At 45.9% G+C, this 22,411-nt stretch overlaps 1 protein-coding gene and 1 long non-coding RNA gene across 4 annotated transcripts in view; one reads left to right on the forward strand and one right to left on the reverse strand.

The window, feature by feature from the left end:
• Positions 1-22,411, reverse strand: part of SORL1 (sortilin related receptor 1) — a 105,062-nt gene that overhangs the window by 77,130 nt on the left and 5,521 nt on the right. For all 3 annotated transcript variants that reach the window (XM_075122291.1, XM_048827663.2, XM_075122290.1), the window contains exons 2-4: positions 10,715-10,831; positions 8,424-8,549; positions 5,941-6,102 (exon numbers count right to left, since the gene is read on the reverse strand). In XM_075122291.1, coding sequence (XP_074978392.1) covers positions 5,941-6,102; positions 8,424-8,549; positions 10,715-10,831 — 405 coding nt within the window. The remainder of the gene's footprint in view (positions 1-5,940; positions 6,103-8,423; positions 8,550-10,714; positions 10,832-22,411) is intronic.
• Positions 1,917-11,735, forward strand: LOC125625514 (uncharacterized). Its single transcript, XR_007353576.2, has 5 exons — positions 1,917-2,355; positions 2,644-2,777; positions 3,048-3,130; positions 6,672-6,764; positions 8,441-11,735. It is a non-coding gene; the product is annotated as an uncharacterized LOC125625514 (long non-coding RNA).

A 22,411-nucleotide genomic window follows, 5' to 3' on the forward strand; every position in this document is an offset into this window, starting at 1 on the left:
CTGCACCCCAATTTCATGAGCATTCATGGCCCACCATACAATTTCCCTCACCAGATGTGGCCCTCAGGCCAAAAAGTTTGCCCATCCCTGCACTAGAGCCTAAATCATTGCCCAGGCTGGATAAAAACTAAAGGGCTAAATTCTGGAAATCTGCTCTGTTGCTCCCCAAATCATACACTACATAAGCAGGGCTGACGTGGGGACCTGGATTCTCACTCGAAGCAGCTCCATGTACTACTATTCTACAAGTGAATGCTGCCAGGAGCAACTATTATCTGCTTGTAAATGTGCAGGAGCCAGATGCCAGGTTCAGGTGAATGTGCAGTCCTAAAACCTGGACACATGCCATATTACTGCCTGCAGAGACGTCCTTGCAGGAGGCTAACCAGAATTAGAAATAACTTCTAATGTGAAAGCAATAGCAAGCGTGATGCCTCAGGGGCAGAGCCCGTCTTGCGCTGTTTCTGTTACAATACCAGCCACCCTGTTGGCACTTAAATCATCATAATTACATTTATTGCTGGTTTGTGCAAGGAACCAGCTAGATTGCAGACCCAATGTTCAGTGTAACAGTTCGATTTCAAAAGGCAGTGATCACCAATAAATCTAGCATGACTTCTAAAGGCAACATTGCCACCCATTAGCAATGTAGTTCAGCACATTCAGAGAGGAGAATTAAGCTCTTTAGCTCAGAATTAAGAGTACAAGGCTGTAACAGTCTGCAGTACAGTGACTCAGGACTGGTTATTGCCCTTTCACTGATCTAGCAGAATGGTGATGTCTGATAGAAGTGATGTGTGAGCATTAGTCTTAGTCCTTTCCATTTCAGAGACACAGCACATTTATTTAATCCTCTAAAATATTACTCTGTGCTTCCATGGCACCTTTCTTCTGCAGATATCCAAAAGCTTTTGCAAACATGAATGTAGACCCTTACAAAGAAGGTAAGTATTATCTGTCTTACAAATAGATAAATTAGACTTCAGTGACATGATCTAACCAATCACACAGTGAGTCAGCTGCAAAATAGGGATGAGAACCCAAAAGTTCTGACTTGGACAACTGATCAAACCGCAAGATCAACCCTGTCTCTGCATTCTCAGCTAGCCTAGTGACAGCAGCTAATAAAAACACAGGGGCCAATTCTGACCCTTATACATCGTTCCAGCTGTGTACGGGGTACACAAATGAATTGTAAAGTCCTGGGGGTGAATTCCCAAGGTGCAGGAGCATGTCAGGCAAAGGAGTAGACAGGCTGAGAGTAAGCGCAGGAGTAGGTATTGAGTTCAGCACTGTGCAGGTTGTGAGCACGGGGTAACCCCGAGGAGGCTGCTTTAAGTTAGAGGGGTTTGGGGGCTGCTCTATCCTTTTTGTAGGACTCACTTCACACATTCCAGCAGCAGCCCAGAATCAGGACAACACACACAGGTGGCATAAAGCTTACCTTTCTCCAAACTATGCCTGTGTGCCTTCTGTGCTGGCTGTCTGATGGTGCAGCACAGAATCCAGCCCCCTAGTATGTAACTTAAAGATCGGACTGTAGGGAGCACTAGACTTTCATTTGTGTTTTAGGCGAGGGGGATCTAGCTTTAAAAGGTGTAGGCACAAGTATTTAAAAAGCTTTGGCACCCACCCATTATGGCCCCACCCCCAGCCCAAAAAGAAGCCATTTGTGCCAAAGCAGCAACGTGCGGTGCAAGGCCAACTGCAAACATCTGCAATGCAAACCTTTGCAACGCAAAACCGCCAGCCCATGGTAAATGATCCAAAGGTCATTGCTGACTTTACAGGCAGTGATCTGGCATGAGTTACTAATGATGCAGTCAGTGGATCAGTAGGACTGGGGGGAAGGGGCACAGGGGAGCCTGTCGAAGGCTGATTCTGCCCCCCCCCCCCCAAAATCCCACCACTTTTATCCTTGCTGCCCAAGGGAAAATGCATTTATCTATTTAAAAGGGAGTATCCTGGCTAAGCAGGGCTGGGACAGTAGTGGATGTTCTGTGTGCTCTACCCTGGGTGAAGAAATCATCTACTAATTATGGCAAGGAGATATCAAAACACAAACCCACATGATAGTGGTATGTGACTTTCCAAGACAAACACTTGGCCACTGCCAACCATAAAGCCTGCAAAACATGCAACAGCCTAGTGTTTTTTAGCCTCCCGGCTTCCTCCCAGGGCAGAGTACAAATAAGGCTTACGTCTTCTTTGAAGTGGGCTCTAGTTCACCTTCTCTCTATGACAGGTCTTAAATTAAGTAAGATTGCTAAAGAATGTGCCTGAGGAATGGACCAGAAAGTCGGAACTCCTGGGTTCACACCCTGGCTTTGTCCCTGATGCGTTGTGTGATCTTGGGTGAGTCTCTTAAGCTCTCGGTGTGCCTCAATTTCCTCATCCAGGATATTTTTACCAGCAGTGTCCGCTGGCCCATACGTGTGCTGTAGCTCTCCTCATGCTCTCAATCAAGGGCATAAAAGGTGATGCGGCCACTTTCCCATTTCTACCGCAGTCCAAACCATTTGCAGCAAAGGGGACAGAGGGCAGGTAGTGGAATACAAATAGGGACAACACATCCCAAAGAACTTCCAGTTCCAGGCAAGTAAACGCCATTTCTTCTTTGATGGTCCAGTGTATATTCCACAGGTGGGAGATTAACAAGCAGTAGTCCCACACGGGCTGGGTGCGAGGACACAGAAGTGATAGCTGACTGGAATACTGCTTGCCCCTCGGCTGCATCAGCAGCTGATGACTGGACCAGAGCGTAATGTCTCCTGAAGGTATGCAAAGAGCTTCACGTAGCTGCACTACATATCGCCAGTACAGGTATGTCTCTCAGAGATGCAGTCGAAGCAGCTTACCCTCTGGTGGAATGAGCCCTTATCCCTTCCAGGCGGAGGAATGTGAGCTAATTGGTAACTGAGGGTAATACACCGCAAGATCCATTTTGAAAATCTCTGAGCTTATATAGCTTGACCCCCCCTCAATTGCTCTGCTATGGGGGAAAAAAAACAATTTAGGAGCCTTTCTAATTCCTTTGTTCTTTGTAGAGAAAAAGGTCAAAGCCCTCAGACGTCCAGAGAATGCAGCTGTCTCTCCTCTTCCAAGGCATGCCGTTTAGAGAAAAAGACAGGTAAGTGAATGATGTGACTCATATGGAACTTAGAAATTACTTTAGGGATGAATCTGAGGTGTGGGCACAATGAGACTCTTTTTCTTTGTAGCAGGGAGTATGTGGTGGGTCTGCCATGAGTGCCACCAGCTCACTGACTCTTCTGGTGTTAGCTAGCTGAAAAGGAACTGGGAAGGGGGTTTGTACGTAGGATTTACCAGCACCTCTATCAGACAGAAATAATTCATGGTGGCTAATACCCAACTGTCTGTAGTTAGGGCCCTCCAGTTTTTGGCAAATGGGGTAAGGCGACCTCTGAATATCTGAGGAGGGGAATGAAGAGGCATCAATAAAGGGAGTGGGTCTTGACAATCCCCTCAAAAAAAACTTCGTTGGGGGTCAGAGTTTGATGTGGCGGTGGATGTTGCAGAGGCTGGGTTCCTGCGTCTATAAACACGTCTCTTGTATGGTGGTTCCTGAGGACATTGATTTAACACACAAGGCTGAGGAGGTGCCCTACACCCCATCAATGGTGTTTTCTTTTGAGAGCAGGGGTATAAGTGTCCAGCAAGTGAAACTTTGTCCTTGAGTCTTTAAGGGAGTGGAAAGACTCATCTGCCTTCTCGTGGAACAGGCTGGTTATACCAAGGGCAGATTCTGGATGGTACTCTGCACCTCTAGGGAAAACTGAGGACTGCAACCATGAGTCTCTCTCCTCATAACAGCACAGACATCATCCTAGACACAGTATCTGCCCTCATCCACTGAGGCCTGGAAGTAGACTCTATCCTCTTCAGGGAGCTTATCCTTAAATTCATAAGCTTGGTATAATTGGTGAAATCCTGTTTGGCCAAGAGGGCCTGATAATTCAATAAACTGAACTGGGGGGAGGTGGAAGAGCAGACCTGACTTCCTAGGAAGTCAAGTCACATCTCTTATCAGAGGGAGTAGTCTTTGGGTGTTGTTGCTTGGACCGCTCTGCAGCCACCTGCACCACCAAAGAGTTCAGTGGTGGTTGAGAGAACAAAAACTCTTCCCTCCACCCCCATGGCATATGCTCTTGTCCCTCTTGGGAGCAGAAGCAGAACAAGCAGAAGTGTGACCAACTGTCTTTGCTGGTCCATGATGGCCTCATTGACGTAGAGGGCCACTTGACTGGGACCACAAGACTGAAGAATGTCTAGTAAACTCTGCTGAGGTTCCTGGACTTCCTCAAGCAAAATCTGTTGCTCTGCCATAAGCCTGTGCATGAGCTCTTGATATTGCTTGAAGTCATCCGGTGGAGATGGAGAAGATGGAGTTACTGCCTCACTGGGGAAGACTACGAGTTTGCTCACAAAACTGTCAGATCTGGCTCACCTTCTTCCTCCAAATACTCAAACAGGGCTGGTTGTGGATGGCCAGGCAACAGCAAATAGGACTCGTGAACCAATCTTGGGTGACTAATGTAGGGCTCCCCTGGTCCCCAATATAGCCAGCAGAATGGATCAATCTGCAGAGGAGGACCCCATGGCATAGGGGACCACCTGTCTCTTGGACAATCATGTCTGGTCAGAGGCTGGAACCCTGATCTTGCACTCCTGTCCCGTTCAGCTCTGTCTGATGCTGCAGAGACTCCTGCAGGGCCTGTGACTCATCCCAAGAGAAAGCTGGATCCCGTACCTCCAGTGGAACCGACGTTATCGATGGCCGCGCCTCAAAGGTGGGAGGAAAGAGTCTCTTCCTGTGTCAGGAAGAGATGGTCCTGATAGAGATGAATGAGGACAGGGAAGAGCAAAGATGTCTTCTGGGTAGACGTAGATCTCAGGCTGCCCTAGAGTAAGAGGAGTGGCCACTGGTGGCACCATAGGAGCCAGAGATTCCCTAATCACCACAGCAGTCGGCTCCCTTCAGGGCTGTGTTATCAGTAAAACACCAACTCCAGAAGTGGGTCGGAGCACCAGAGCTGTTTGTTTCAAGTCTTCGCCACCAGAGTTGATACTGGAACTGCCGGAGGCATACCCTCGTGCACCTCCTTCTCCTGCCTAGATTTACTCGGGCCGAAATTCTTGGCGCTTGTACATGCCAGCTCTCCTGACTTTGATAGGGTTGGAGAGGGATCCTTTCTCTTCAGGGCAGCTTTAGACAAGGATGGCTTGTCCTTACACCTATGAGTGCCCCTTACACTCATGTGAAACCTTCTCCTTAGGCTTAACAGCCTTAGCCTCCATTCCCCAGCTCGTGCTCGGAGAGCCGCTGCCTGTTTATTGAGACTGATTTACAGGGGGTGAGGGGTCCCCCGGCCCAGATCTGATAGGGGCTTCATTACCTCTTCCATCAGATATTTTCTGAGTATTTCTTCCAGCCCCCATGAATTTTGTGAATGTGAAACTGGAGAGGCATCAGCCTGCACCATCTTTTATGCCCTCCATTCGGAGCATGAGAGCTACAGCACATGGGCAGACCAACAGACCCTGCTTGTAAAATAAATACGCATACAAACACACACACATTCCAGACTCGGGCACAGGGTGTGCATGCATATCCCACATGTGGCATACACCCACACCATCACTTGAAGTATTATCGCTTACTCAGTTTGACTGTAACACCAGAGTAAGGATGGAAGATGGATACCACATGGATAGCTGCCTTATCAAAATGATGGATGGATAGATGACTGGAGTCAAATGCTTCTCAACCCCATATGCAAAAGGGAAGAGGTGCACTGCACCTCTTCCATCAAGCACATCTCGCAGCAAACCTCCCAACACGTATGTAGCAGTTTAGGTACTCAGAAAAGCAACAGAAGCAGCGTTACTTGGCACTCATCTCTGACTGCAGCTCCTCACCTGTTTGTTGGGATGAGACCTATCGAAGCCCAAAACAAGGTTAGGGATCCTACTGTGTAACAGCAGATCTGCGGCTCTGAATGGAATAGAGAAGCCCTGGATATTGCTGCAGAAGTCCATGGTGATCCAGAGGTACTGGGTGTAGGCATCCACAAAGATGTACTGGAGAGGGGAAACAGGAACAAAAACAGTCAGCCAATGGGAATTATAAGCAGAAGATGATATAACCGTACAGAACAAGGAAGCCAACGTCAGTAGTGGAATATGGACTGCAAAGGCAGTGCAGGAGAGCTTACCATCTAAACCTATCTGCAGTGGAATGCATCCTGTATCTGCAATACTCATTCTAGCAGAACTGGAGCTGAGCTACCTGGGATGTTTGCTATGATACAACCTACACTAAAGACAGCACCTGGAAGAGGCAAGAGCACTGTCTCAGGGCCTAGCTACTGCACAAGGAACACGCTAACGTCCGTTCTGCTCAGGGAAGAAAAAAGCGCCTTGCTGCTTTTTACCCCTGTAAGCACAGCAGGATCAAGACCACTCTAGCAGAGCTAGCTGGAGACTTTGCCATTCCCCTCCCCGCCACTATCATCAGGACTAGTAGCTAAGTTTCAGTTGCAGGGCCAAGGAACACGTGTGCAACTACACTGAAGACAAGGGAATTGCAAAGGTGTAAGTGAAGGCGGAACTTGGTGATGTAGGTTCTCATTCTGTTTCTTGGTTCCTAGGCTCAGGTCCTGTCTTGTCCCCAATGTATATCCCCCTAAAGCCTCTGAGATTTACAAGCCAGGAAGGTTCTAACCTGACTCTCTGATCCCAGGGTAAGTTTTCAGGGATGGAAGTTGGGGGAGGGGGAGCAGGAGGGGAGGAGGAATCTTTTAACTTGCAAACTTGACTTGCAGTCACTAGGGCACAATTAAATGGAATCTCACAATGGAGTAACTTCCCAGAGGAAATATGAAGTTTCCCCCATGGCGGGTGTTGACACAGGGGCAGGCAGGAGATAAGACTAGGGATGGATTAAGTCAAGCTGACTGATTACTAACCCACTTCACCTTCAGCTTTCCAGCTCAGTGTTGAAGGTTATTGGGTTGGTGCACCACTTAAGAGTGGGATGCAAGAGAAGCCCTGTGGAGTGGGGCCACGTGCTACAGAGCGTTTGTGGACCTACTCTGTAGGTGGTGGAGTGGGGCTGCATGCCAAAGAGGGGTCATGGACCCATGCCGTAGACTGGCCCTCATCCAGCACAGAGGAATTTAGGTTTCTGTTGCATTTCGCACCTTCCACAAACTGAACGGTTGTTGCTCAGACACCTGTTGAACCCTAAGGTCTCCTTCACCATTCTTGCCTCTAAGCCTTCTTCCTCACCATCCTGTCTCCACCTTCAAGAAACCATTAACCCCACCTCTTCCAGGAAGCATTGAACTTGGCTGTCTTGTTCACCCATCCGACTGCCTTTTTGCCATAGATTTTAAACCCTGCAGGAGGGGTGGGAGGTGGGAACCTGTCGTTGGTTTGCCCCCACTCCCTGGGCACAATTTGCTCCTATAGAATTATACAAATGGCACATAACAAAGCTGCCTAGGTTCCTACTAGAGAAAATAAAATTACTGGGTGTACTTCTTTCTTCCCTAGGAACAGTCAATTTTCTTGATCAAATTCAATTTATAACTCCCAAGAGACACACGTTTTCTTTCTGCTGTAAACCTTGGAGCTACTTCCTGCAACACTAAGCAATCCTTTAATAATAATAATAAAAAAGCTAGCAAAGAACATTATATAAACACTACTTCTATTTGCAGAAGCACATACAATCTCCTGAGTGCTTTCCTGACACATGGGAAAGATTGCCCCATTAAAACACCTAACCAGACAAGTTTGTCTAGTCGACAGCATGGTGGACTGAGAGCTGGATTTTATTCCCACTGGTCTACTGGGTTCCTTTGGGCAAATCACTTTAATGCTCTGTGCCTCAGTTTCTCTATCTGTAAAATGGGGATAATGATACTGACTCCTTTGTAAAGCGCTTTGAGATCTACTGTTTACCAACGCTACATAAGAATTAGGTATTGTTCCAGCTCATAGACTAAGGCCAGACAGACACTGGGGAAGAGAACAATAAAAAGAATATTCTATACAAATGGACAAGATTCACTATAGTTGGCATGGCAATACTGGGCTTTTAAGAGCCTCTTAAAACTGGAGAGGGGAAGCTTCATTTATGTAGCCTATTTAGGTTTTGTACTGGTGTAACTAGTTTAGCTAGGGGTGTGAATTTTTACCAGCATCATTATGCTGGCACATCTCCTAGTGTGGATGCAGTTCTACTGCTCTAAAGGTGTCTTTATACATGAGTAGCTTATTCCCCTTCATGTACAAGAATAGAGATACCAGTATAAAGCACCTGTCCACTGGGATAGTTAAAGCTGTACAACTTGTGTGTGATGGGAAAGCCTTATTTCTGCTTGTTCATTTCTTACCCTTTTGTTGTCAGCAGGGCTGTGGTAGAACTGTGAGATGGCCACATCGCTGGTGTTCCCTGCACCGAAGCTGAATTTCTCCGATATCTTTTTAAAGGCCTTCCCATAGTCATATGACACATAAACCTGCAAAAGAAAAAGCTCCTGCTGTTATGGAGAGACAGATTTAATTTCCCTGATGGCAGTCCCTTCCTTGCTCTTGAGAACAATGGCTTCTTCAAGTTTTATGCAACTATGGGGGAAAATATACACAGGGTAATGCACAAAGGGAAAGACTATAACATGACAAGATTTGTACACTCTGCACCGGCTGTGTGCCAAAAGCCAAGGCAATAAAAGCCTAAGCCAATACTGTTCGTAGTATTATTGTAGTCTTGTTGGGCCAATGATATTTGAGACAAAGGGGTGGGAGGTGAAATCTTTTATTGGACCAAATTCTGTTGGTGAAAGAGACACTCAAGCTATGAGGGCCCAAAGAAGAGCTCAATGCAGCTCGAAAGCTTTCTTTCACCAACAGAAGTTGGTCCACCAAAAGATATTACTTACTCACCTTATCCCACCGAGACAGACCTGAAGTAGTTTCCTAAGCAAGCTGTTCCAATGGTCTCTATCCAGCTGGCAGAACAGACAGGTAGTTAACTGTCTACGTCCTCTCTCTCTCCAGCCAACGTCCATGAATATTTCAGTGCGTGCATTAATATTTATTATTTGCATGACCACAGCATCTAGCAGCCCCAGTCATGGACCAGTACCCTGTTGTGCTAGGTGCTGTACAAACACAGAACAAAAAGACAGTCCCTGCCTCCAAAGAGCTTACAATTACTTGCGCATTGTTGTAGTGATATGAGGAATGTCTTGTCTAGGTGCCTGGAAATGGGATACAGAACTTTTCCTCTCTAGAGAGGGGGCCGTTCAACAGTTATCGCCACAGTCGTTGACTTTATCACCGGAAATGGGGTATCTGCCATTCTGTGTAGTGATACCACAGAAGTGCAGTCAGTCACCCCTGCCCTGTACCTTAGGCAGTCATTTATGCCAGTGCAAAATGAATGTCAAGTGCTACTCCTTTGACTGGGGTAGTGTTTTACACCTGCTTTCCATAGCTGTAGCCATGGCTACACAAGGTGCAGGGCAGGGGTGAAGCTGGCCCAAAAGCGATAACTAGTAAATGGTGGTTCTTATTTTTATTTTCAGTGGTACCTGCTGCCCCCGTATGAATCAAGCCTGAGCTGCTATAAACCAAAAGACATCACCCTGCGATTCTCGTTTGCTGGCCTGTGTGAAATGCACCAGCAGGGGCTTCCGATTAGTTCATTCTGAGCAGGTGTCCACCTTACAGTAACAGCCACAACAATTGACGCTCTGCTCCCTCTTCTTGGCAGGCAGAGATGAGAGGCCAATGATTTAATGAGGCAAGGAGAATGAAACCCCTTCTTTGCCCTCCAGAGTTGGGTTAAAGTATGTTGGCACAGGCCAGTTTGGTGAGGCCTGCACTGTTTTTGCTCAGAGGGTAAAGAGAGAGCGAGAGCTACATTTTCTGGGACTATCAATCTGCCACCTCTCTCCAGCACAAATTCACAGAAACGAACAGTTTCTAGCGGGCAGGTGAATACAGTGAAGTAGGGAGTGCCACCACAAACATACCAAGATTATAAGATAGCCAGATAAACACAGCCCAGTATAAGAGGAAGGGCTAAATAACGTATTCATACTGGGCCCTATACTTCTGCATTCATGTCTTGGCTTTTCTATTACAGTGCATGGAACGCCCTTCGGGGAAACCCTGGGGATAGCAGGTGCCATGATGCCCAGCGTGTGGAAGGGGTCGCAGGGAACTAGAATCTAGTATGGAGATATGGCGTCTTGGAAGGAACAATGGGCTTTGGAAGCTGAACCTTGTGATACGTTGAGGAGAGACCGATTCCCCCTCTCACCAAGGGAAAAGACATTCAGGAAACTTGTCAAGTCTCAGTTTCCTATCCCCTACCTGCCATTAACAGCACACAGTAAAGGAATTTTTACAAACAATATGATGCAGATCACTAGGACTCCATTTGTCTGCCTGGGCAGGCTCATGGTTGAGTCAGCCCTAGCCCAATGGGAATCTATGGGGCAAGAAAGTCTATAGGTCTGATACCTGAAGTCCAGATGAATAGGCCATTGTCTTTCAAGCATAAACAGAAGAGCCCGTTCTTACCAAGCAGTAGAATAGATTAAAATGTGTCCCCTCACAAAATAGTACTTCCAAGTCTCCCTCTGTAGTAATAATAATAAAAAATCCCCATACTTACATCACTTTTCTTGGGCCTCAGTAACCCCAGACTGTCTCTAGCCAAGGCCACAATCACATTGCTCTTTTCTCCTGCCCAGTGAACGACCATCTGATTGTGAGAATCATTCAGGCTGACCTGAAACCCAAACAAAATGAATATTAAAATGGTGAGCCAGGGCCCTGGACATAGAAATATGTGGACAACCCCCACACAAGTCAATTTCTTTCTCTCTTCCCTAGGAATGTGCGAGGATGGAGAAAAATGGTTGTAGGAACTGATTTAATTCATATAAAGAAACTGAATGTTCCGTGTCACCATGAAGACACTAGCATGCAGAAGTCTGATTTTAGGACTATGCCCTTGGAGGACAGGACAGCTCAGGAACTGCTGCTTTGACACAGTGCATGGGTTCTCTAGGTCCACATTTCTCAAATGTGGCCCCAGCCTCCTGGGCGGTCACTGAGGGTGGGGGCAAAGCAGTGGTTCCTCCCCTGGAGCTGCAAGGAGGGGTTGGGCCCTGCCCCCCTTTGGAGCCACAAGCACCAGACAGCTGGTGTGTGTTCCCCACCTTCCCGGGGGCGGTGGGGCTCAGGCTTCCAGCTTCAGGCCTAGGGTGGTGGGTGGCAGGTGGTAGGCTCCAGCCATGGGCTCTGACCAGGGGGTTTGGGGCTCTGGGTTTTGGCTATGCAGTAGAGAGCACCGTTTCCCTGGCCTCTGGGCTCGCCACCCCCCTCACCCATCTACCCCATTGGCCTTGGCCCCCATTGTCTCCCTGCGCACCCCCCCATCCAGGGCTTAATTTATCCCCCAGCTCGACCGGGCTGAGTAAATCTGCAATGAAAAGTGGTATACGTATGTTTGTAAGTATTACTCATCACTGCCTCAGAGCTAGATAACAAGTCTGCTCCTGTGAAAAAGTGATATTAACAAATGTACGAATATCACTTTTTCACAGGAGCAGACTTACTAGCTAGCAAGTCTACAAAAAACCAAAAGCCACAACCAAAAAAAAAAAAAAAAAAAAAAACAACAAGGACAAGAACATGCAAAATACCTTATCTGTGTTTTTATTCTGTTTAGGTCCAGTAAAGAAAAGAGACAACTGCATTATTATTGTTGTGTGCAAATAAAAACCCTACATAAATAAATTACTATGATTTGGCCTTGTGTATGTACATACATTTGTTTTTTCCGACATTAATTATTTTAGGGAAAATTGTCATAGTGGCCACCAGCAAGATTTGGTGACCGAACGCTGAGGCCACCAAAAAATTTGTGGTAAGAACTATTGCTTGAGGTGGCCTGTTCATATTCAGCTCCAGTTAGTAGGAACTGGGAGTTGTAATTCTCAGCTAGCTATGTGGATGTTTCTGAGAAATAAGTTTGGAGGTGCCCTTCTACTGCTGTAGTACACACCACAAAAGAATGCCTTCATAACTGGTCCCCCTCAAAGGACTGAGGCTCCCAAAGCACATGCCTAGCTTTAAGCACAGGGGCAGTTCCATTGATTTCAAGGGCACCACTCAGGTACTTAAGTGCTTTGCTGGATCAGGGCCTGAATGAGCTGTTATGACTTGAACCCTCCTCCTCCTCCTCATGCTGGCGGGTCTTCAACAAGGAGAGGTGAAGCATGTTAACAAAGAGCAGCGGTACAAGCTTCCCCAACACTGATATCTGTTCTTTGGAGAACTAGATTCAATCAGCAGGGTCGTGTGTCTAGTGCCTCTCATCAGTGCTACTTTCTTTTTGTTTTTGTTTTTTTTCTTTGTTTGTTTTTAAGGAAACCAGTTCCTTAGAACAATGCCCACACTACACCAGTTCCTAAACCAAGCTTAAAGGAAAAAGCCAAGAGTGCTTTGTGTCTAAAAGTCACTACAGGTTGCTGTGACCCAGACCAACCCAATTCTTTCCATTCAGTTGTGTAGCTCAGCTCCATTGTTCTCCGGCTCCGCAAGAGGCCATGTATAAAAATTGGCCTACTGCAATTATGTCAGAGGGATGCCAGCAATTATACCCAAGGCTATCCTGATGCCAATGAAAGGGGAGAGAATGACAGATATGCATGCTGCCATTCAACCAGGAAGACAGCTTGGAAGGTGACTGGTAAACCTTCTGCCTAGACTAAAACCCCCTCTGTTTACATAGCAAAGCCCTCCTGTAGAGCTGATCCTTCTGCCATTGCCTTCAACCGGCACCACCTGAAATAGGCATTTCCTCACCCCCCTAATGATCTCTGGCACTTTAGGACTATTTCTAGCCATAGCACTGAGATTATTAATGGCACTCCTGTTCACAGATTCCAAGACCAGAAGGGACCATTGTGACCATCTAATCTGACGTTCTGTATGCCACAAACCACACAACTTCCCCCCAGGTAATTCCTAGCACATCTCTTTAGCAAAACATCCAATCAGAAATTAAACATTGTTTGTGATGGAGAATCCAACACAGCCCCTGGTAAAATCATTCCAACAGTTAATTACTCTCACCGTTAAAAATTTACACCTTGCTACAAAAAGAAAAGGAGTACTTGTGGCACCTTAGAGACTAACCAATTTATTTGAGCATGAGCTTTCGTGAGCTACAGCTCACTCACGAAAGCTTATGCTCAAATAAATTGGTTAGTCTCTAAGGTGCTACAAGTACTCCTTTTCTTTTTGCGAATACAGACTAACACGGCTGCTATTCTGACACCTTGCTGCAGTAATTTGTATAGTAATAGGCCCCAGTCCAGCAAGATACACAAGCATATGCCTAGCAGACGACACCCATACTTAAAGTTTAAGTGCCTTGTTGGACTGGAACCTTAATAACCCATGCTTTAGCTGAAATAAGAGTGTCCATATGGCAGTTTAATCCAGTTTAACTAAACTGGTACATGTTTTGAGTGTAGATAAGGCCTCAGATTGATTGAAGGGGCCTAGTTACCCACCCTGTGCAGTCATTTACAGCAGTGTGAAGTGAGTGTGAATGGTTACCATTCAGATTTGCATTTTACATCCATTCTGCACCTGTGCATGGTCACAGGCACTGCAGGGACTGGAGACGCAGGCTCGCAGGCTCAGGGAGTTGGGGGCCCTGTAAAAAATGCAGGGTCAAATTTGCAAGCCGTCCTCCCACTCTTTACTATGGGAAAGCTCCCCCTGTCCACCATAGGACTGCAGCCTGTGTTAAGGCTTTTGGAGAATCTTCTAGCAATTGGAAAATAAGCCTTTAAAACACAAAGCCATTATCCTGAGAGCGCTGCTGGGAAAAAGGGAATGAAATAAAAACTGCACTTATGTAACTGCTACATGCAAGAAAAGAAAAGGAAAAATGAAAATGTTCCTATGACCTGGCAGCAGCAGCCCATGGGGTCACGTGATCAACTCCCTGGTGCACCCTCGCTGAGTCACTCACTGCCTGTCAGTAAGAGAAACCCCCTGACACAGGCAAGATGAGCCAAAGCAACGTGTCAGCAAATGCTCAGGAGATGTAGGTTAGCAAATAAAGCAAGCACCAGCCTCGCACAGTTTCTAATGAATAAAAGAGCTGGGGGTAGTCGAGTGTGCAGGGGGGCTCAGAATTTATGAGGTCTAAGCCCAGCTGTGCCAGTGACTCAATGGGTGCCCTTGGACTTTAAATTCATCACAGTTCTGTGCCTCAGTTTCCCCCACGCTGTACAAGGAAGGTAATAATACCTATCTCACGGGGTGTTGTATGGATTAATCTTTGTACAGGGCTAGCAACAACAATGGGCCTGATTCTGCCACATGGACTTACATCAACTATTGTCTCAGTCAATGACTAGCACCAACAAGGCTACTGTGAGCGTGAGGGTCTACGGTGCACACACCAAGCAGGCAAAAGCCAGGCACTAGATAATTCTGGCAGCACACCTCTCAACCTGCCAAAGCCCAAACATGTGGAAGAGACCCAAAACGAGGGACACGCAAAAAAAAAAAAAAAAAACCACCTTATGATGGCAGGAAACCTGAAATGCAGGCTTCCCTCCTGTAGCATAAATAGCTCTCTCTGGCCCCTTAGTTCCATGCTGCTTTATTTGCACTCACAATAATTTTCAGCAGCAAAAGTGAGGGGACATCAAATCTGAAATAAGCAACATTCCACAGGATGAGGAACATTTGGGAGGCACAGTGAGGTTTTTTGCTACTAAATGATGCCAAGTTTAAAAGTGGGGCTCTCATGCACCCCAACATTCTCAAGGGTTTGGATCAGAGGTTTTGCTTTAGCCTGCTATGAATTCCCAAAAGCCTCCTCCACACTGGGCCATTATGGAAAACTTGTGGGATTAAACAAAAAAGCCAAAAAAGTCCACCATCACCCATCACTGCAGTATCAGGGCACTTGCCACCCAAAATCAACAACACCTATTGAAGTCCCTAGTGAATTTCATGGAATTTGTGGCATTTCTCCCTTTTGGGGTCACAACTCTGGGGATAGGGTAGTTTGGTTTTCTGTTTGGGGGATAGATTTTATGGATTTCCTCTTTTTTTTAATTGGTTGTTGGAAGGGATTTAGGTGTGTCAATGGTGTGTCATTCTTATGGCCAAAAGCCCTTTCTGAAGAGGACAGTTTTGCAGCGTTCCCTAAAGACAGTCAGATTCTGGATGCACCTGATCTCCTCTGGGAGTATTCCCTACCTGAAGCCCCTCCATTGAAAATGTTCTGGCCCCAACCTGATTCCCCTTGATCATATTTACAGTTGCATTTTGTGTTTCCTTTTCTTTATACTGGGGAAAATTTGGATGAACCCAAGACTGTGACAGCATGTACCACAGCCCGTGGTGTGGGCGTAACATCTCACCCTGCTGTACACACAGGAACAAACCTCCTTGGTTCTTTCAAATGATGCTAGGTCATATACCTTGCCCAAGACACCTATGGAAGTTAGGTGCCTAAATCACTTAGGCTCTAGGCCAAACTCCTGAGGAATGGAGTGGGAGGGGGGACTGTGTTTGGGAGGAGAAGGAAGACAGCTGAGTTTTATTAGGAACATCAGCCAGTCAGCCCCCAGGTGACCCTGTTACCTTTAACAAGCCTATTTAAGGTTGAGTCTTTATATAGAGGCTAAACTGCCAGTTGGTGAAGTTTTTCTGAGAAGGATCATACAGCTGAGCAGGGTAGTAAGAGTCTTAGGAGGTTAGTTAGTATGTAGGCTCTTTGAGCTATTAGGTAGGGAATCTAGCAAAAGGGCTTTCCCTTTTTTATTCTCAAGCTTCCTGTGAAGCGCTGACCCAGAATTAGGAATTCTCTCTGCCTCTGCTTTTATTCCTCCGATCCTCCCTGAAGAGACTCCAGTCTGTTGCTGTGCAGTCTTATGATCCTGGGGGGGAACTACTAGGAACTGAATGGCTGTAGGGATTAGTAATGGGCCTCTGAGCCTTGTTTCTTTGGTTTGCTGGTCTAAGTTATGCCCCAGGTTGGTAATGTCTGATGCTTATCACCTGAATGTTTTATGTAAAGTGAACTGTAAAGGAAGGTTTATGTTATCCTAGAACCTAACAATCTAACTCTCCTGGCCCTGGGGTGCCTTCCTTAAAAACCTTTTAAATCTTGGCAACTCTCCACATGCCAGAGTGCACAGTGCTCTGCTTAACTGGGGAAAATGTCCCCAGGAACTGATTTAGCCTAATGAGAGGGAATGGCAAAGTCTGCTGTTTAATTGAGACAGTATTTGCATCAGTTCCACTTAATGGAGATGTGTTTTGGTCTTTGCCAAGTGATTAAGTAGGTATGAAATCTGCATGAAATTCTAATTGTTGTCCTGCTAATACAGAAGCTACTGAAAAGTTCAGAAGGGAAAAATCAAGTCAAAATGCAGTGAAGATTTTCCTGTATTTGTAGTTTAGCATTTTGCTACTGGGTCTCTTCCAGTTGTGGGGTTTTTTTGTATTTAAGTATTTTCTCCTTACTGGAACCACTGCTTAGCTGAAGCAACAAGATGTCCACCCCAGCAGCTCCACCTACAAGCACTGTCCTTTGCAGAATTACAAGCAGGTAATTGCTAATGCAGACCAACAGACTAGCCTGGGGAAACAGCCACTGGGCATCTTTACCGCTCCTGCATTTTGTTTCTTTCTGTGAAAGGGGTAATATTCTCTGGCACCCAGCATTCTAATGCAGATATCTACACAGATGAGCAAAGCTAGATTCTGATCTATTTAGCTTGGCCTGTAGAATGGCTCAGGAGGGGAGAAGGTTTGCTGTGTTTCAACAACCCTCTACCTTCATATTTTAGCACTTCCAACAACTACAAAAATACTGCTGTTTAAACGCATTTTATACCCTTAAAAGTTACTACCAGGCTGTGTAGCTGTTGTGAGGCTGCTCTGCACACACAGTTGTACCTATTTAACTAAAATATCATTTTTATACTGAAGTTAAATGAGTGCAATTTTGTGTGGATGCTGAATCAGTGTGCCCAGTATGGGGGTTAGCACTCATCTAATTGAACAGGTGCTGTTCTGAAAAAAACTGACGAACTTAATCTAATTTGAGGGCAAGTGTCCCCACCACAGCTGACACTGACCAGCCCCTTTGCTAAGGATCTCAGCAGCAGGACTCAATAGATTGTGCCCCCTCCCCTAATGCTATAGAGTTTCTCCAGGCCATGACTGAGACAGTAACTTAATTTAAAAAAAAAAAATTTACAAATCATAATACTTAAAAACATACAAATGTAGTGGTGGCCAAATACCTGCCATTAAAGCTCTTCTTAATGGGCTCAGTCATCTGCATCAGTGAATTCATTCTGCTGTGAATCAGCAATCTGACTATATGACTCCAACAACAGCATGGGCTCCCCACTTCCCTCCCCCAAGCAAGTTTATTAATGAAAGTTCTGAGAGAGAAATACTTGGAGGCTGCTGCTATGCACTTCAAACAACCAGTACTGCACAAATGTGTGTCTAAGTATTTGATCATCTTCTCCCTTCCTTGTATGGATCTTTTCCAAAATGTGGAATTTAAACAAATTTTGTTACATTGTTTTGAAGTCTAGGAGTAACAAAAACAGTCATTCAAAAGGCTGACAGCTGTGTACATTCAAGTTAAAGGGATACCATCACTTAAAAACATTGGTCTGAAGCATTTAACTTTGTTACAAGTAGTGTCTCTCAGATTAAAAAATATATATATATTCTGTTCAGTTTATTTACTTAAGTCATTTGGCAACTCTCTGTAGAGTCCTCTCCTTGTTTCCCATCTCTGTGGACCTTTCATAGGCCAACAGCAGGTGAGAGAGGCTCAAAAGCAGACTGTGGTTTTAGGCAGGGCAAGTACAGTATCTGAAACTGACTAGACTTCCAGCTGTCCACTGACAAGATTTCTATGTCCCTTTAAAAATACTCTCAACATCAAAACAGGAATATTCACTCTACTATGCTCCTCCTCAAATATTTAAGCAGTTACCCGAGATATCTCAAACTTGATTGGTGAAGAAGGAATCCCAAGAGAAAACCTTGTAGCAAACAAGTTAATGCTTTAAAAAGCTTAGTTAGGAGACCTTCGAACAGCCTTCTGAGAAAGTTGTGCAATTTCCTTGTGTGCTACTCTCTAGTGGGTCAGAAGGGAAACTATGCTATGACATGTATTGACAAAAGCAATGGGGCTTTAAGGCAAGGCCATCCTAACCCTCTTCTACTTGTCCTTTAATGAAAGTCATGCATTAAGTCTGGTAGGTAAATACCACACCCCCCTCTTCCTCCTGCTCACTCCTGAGAGTTCTGCAGCATCTTGGCACCGTGGATGCATTAAGATGGAGTGAGAACTTGAATGTCGTCTCCATGCTAGTGCCTTTGCATGTCACGTTCCCCGTCACCTCCATCACGGTACCTTCTGCTTTGCTTCCGAGCATCTCTTTCTATCCCTGCCAGCGTGCATCACTTCTTGTGGCGCTTGGGTTGAAAACACGCGTGTGCCTGGATATGAAACATGGATGATTCGTTTCAAAGAACTAGCAGGCTAGCCTCATCCTTTTACAGTGAAGTCCAGTGTTTCCTCCTTGAGCCTAACGTCTCTGCTGTCAAGAAACCTCTTCTACCAAACCCTTTTTAAGGTGTGTGGACCTCTGAAACATTGGGCTTTTACAAAGCTTAGGATAATCTGGGTCCTCATCTTGGAGAGGTGGGAGCAGCACCCTGTTGGAATTCAGCTCCCAGAAACTGAAGCAATGCTCCTGGGGCCCTCAGTTACTCGACAAGAGTGGAGTCTCCAGGAGCAGAGAGGGAGTTGGTGCAATCCCAGGGAATATAAGGGGGCTTCAGTCATGGGAGCAGGGAAAGTTAAGGCTCTGCTGAGGTCAGTGTATTCTAGAGATGGCTCCATAGAAAGCATTAGATGTAACAGCCACCACGCTAGGGGGCTGTGACCTCTCGGTTAAGATTGCAGCTAAATGTTTTGCTAAGCGCTCTGGCTGAAGGACACAGGGTCAAACTGTGCAGCAGAGTAACGCCACTGACTGCACCAGCTTTACTGCTGACTTACCCCAGTATAAATAAGAGCAGAATTTGCCCAAATGCCAGCCAAACGATAAACGCTGAAACCTGCTGTTGCATAACAAAAATACAATGAAACCTTGAATACTTCTCCCCACCTGCTTTAACTGGAACAGTAGAAACACTGTGATGGAACACTGTTCCCAGGTAAATATCTCGCCTGCCAAGTTTCAGCATAAAGCAAGCATCAGAGACCGAGATAAGGCCACCTCTTCCCACCAAAATCCTACTGGTGAGGACAGCATGTAAATGCAGAAAGTTATAAAGTTATAGAGCTAGCTGCAAAGGTATGGTCAAGTTTATAAGAGGCAGTGTTGTCCAGTGGATAGATCCGAGGACTAGGACTTAATAGACTTGGGTTGCAGTCCTGTCTCTGCCCCTCGTCTCCTGAGTGCTATTTACCCTATTTATTATTTTCCCTTTTGCACAATGCTTAATGGGCAGCAGGTTTAAACAAATAAAAGGAAGTTCCTCTTCACACAGCGCACAGTCAACCTGTGGAACTCCTTGCCTGAGGAGGTTGTGAAGGCTAGGACTATAACAGAGTTTAAAAGAGAACTGGATAAATTCATGGAGGTTAATAAGTCCATTTATGGCTATTATTCAGGATAGGTAAGGAATGGTGTCCCTAGCCTCTGTTTGTCAAAGGGTGGAGATGGATGGCAGGAGAAAGATCACTAGATCATTACCTGTTAGGTTCACTCCCTCTGGGGCACCTGGCATTGGCCACTGTCAGCAGACAGGATACTGGGCTGGACGGACCTTTGGTCTGACCCAGTATGGCCGTTCTTATGTAAATCGGGGATCACATCATGAAGTTAACAGGCAGCAGGTTTAAAACAAGTAAGAAGTACTTCTTCACACAATGCACAATTAACCTGTGGAAATCGTTGCCATGGGATGTTGAGGGCCAAAAGTGTAACTGGATTCAAAAAAGAACTAAATAAGTTCATGGAGGATAGGTCCATCAAGGCTATTAGCCAAGATGGTGAGGGATGTAACCCTACGCTTGGGGTGACCCTAAACCGCCTGCAGCCAGGAGGGGAAGATAGGGATAGATATCTACAGAATTGCCCTGTTCTGTACACTCCCCATGAAGCTCTGGTATTGGCTACTGTCGGAAACAAGATACTGGGCTAGACAGCCCATGGGTCTGACCCAGAGTGCCCATTCTTATGTGCCCTTGCATAAATCACTTCACTTTTGTGCCTTTATTGCACCATCTGTATGCAGGGTGTGTGGGGGATGATACTGGATGCTTTTGTTAACCAACTGATTTATATCAGCTGGGTACTGCTATGATTTTTGGGAATGAATGGGAGAAAATGGAACTTTTGGCTGATTTTCTGTATTGCTACAAGTAAGCTTGTCTGAACCATACAAAAGTTACTTTGACAATCCAGACTGGCTACCTAATGCTCAAGGGTTGTTTAATTATCATTTGTATTAGACACCAACAAACACCCAGCACAAAAGCTGGATGCTAGAAGGTTAAACTCTGTTCTTGGAAGGACAATTATTGATGGGCTGGCAAATTAGGTCAAAATTAAGTATGGTTCATTTCAAATGTAGTGAAATTGATTTCTGCATTCACATAAGATGGAATTTGCCCTGCCAAGCAGATTTCTATACTCTTCAAAAATAGAATGTTCTCTGTCCACATCACCAAATCTCCTCTCTCCCCCTCCTCCCTCTCACAATCAGATCAGTCCCCAGAAAAGGTTTGTTCCCACAGATGCTGGGCTATTTGCCCCTTAAACAAATTAACAAAATGTGATCTGGCAATCCTCAAATGTGATCAAGTTGAAAACAAAACAAAATACAGTGAAGCAAATTGAGCATGGGGTACCAGCCTGGGACTCCGAAAATCTAACCTTAGCTCTGCAGCTGAACTGCAGCACGGCCTTCAGCAAGTTACTTTACCTCTGTTCTTCTCCCTCGCCACCCCCGGATGAAACCTATCAATCTGATATTTCTGACAGTGCTTTGCAATGGGCGAGTGTGCTACGTAACCCAGCTAAAAATACTCTTTAAAAAGCCAGCTGGATATTATTTATTGGATGTGGGGTGCAGGGGGACTCAAATGATTTTTCTCACCAGCCTTGGAAAATTAACACCTTGAAGACCCAGTCTGAGTTTCATTGTAGGGACCTACTACATTGTAATATAATGTAGGTTGCAGTAGGGCTCAGAGTGGTAGGTGTTATGCAAACACAAGGACGAGACCGTCTCTGCCCCCAAAGAACATGCATTAAGAGGAAAGGTTACTGAGGTGACGATAGGCCTTCCAAGTTTATTAGTGACATTTCTTTTGTTTAACATAAATGCAAAAGGGCTTTGCAGACCCCTTTGGGGACGATGCTCCATGCATAGCCCTTGAGTGGGAATCGAGGCTACTGTTATTGGCAGAGTGAAGAGGGCTGGAGCACCAACACAAGGGGGGTAGTAAAGTAGTCTTTAAGGGGCAGAATTACACATGGCCTTGACAACAACAGCAAGAGTCTGAACTTGATGTGGCGGAGAAAGTCAGTGGCTGGTTTCAAACGGGGTTTAACGTGGGGTCAATGAGCAAGACTTTTAACTGCTCTAGTTTGTCTGAACTGGAGTGGGGAGGATGGCATGGGTGTCAGGAGCCAGTGCGGAGGAGGCTGCAAAAAATGAGGCAGGAGACGAGGCCTGGATGAGGGAGGTCTGTATGTGGACAAAGAAGGGTCAAATTTTTACACAACGCTTCATCGCTTTAAACTAGGAGCAAGGCTGTAGAAATTCCACTCCTTAACGTGTCCATTTCCTTTGTTTCCATCAGAGTTGGGAGACAGCCACTGAGATCTCGCTTGTGCTGGTTCATCGGTTCCTCTTCCAAGCTGGCTACGGCACGAAGCGGATTTAGATACTGAATTCCACAGTGGTGGAGGAAAGCTAGTCCAGAGAAGAGGTAAGCCATGCAATGACAGTGGGGATCTCTGTTCTCCCCCTTGCACACAAAATAATATACACTAGGAATAGAATTCCCCTTATTCCTAAGGGGGACACATCTGGGTGTCCCAGGAAGTTTTTCAGGTGGCTGAAATGTGCTCTGGACGCCAACAGAGATCTGTGACAGCGGGCTGCGAATGGCTCTCTCAGGATTCTCTGGGTGTAGGGGTGCTATTGTTGTGAGGAAGCACGGAGTTAAAAGCACTGGAACTGTTAGACAGGAAAGGAGCAGCTGCGGGCA

The sequence above is a fragment of the Caretta caretta genome, chromosome 22 (genome assembly GCF_965140235.1).
Source record: "Caretta caretta isolate rCarCar2 chromosome 22, rCarCar1.hap1, whole genome shotgun sequence".
In the NCBI taxonomy this organism is placed as follows: domain Eukaryota; kingdom Metazoa; phylum Chordata; order Testudines; family Cheloniidae; genus Caretta; species Caretta caretta.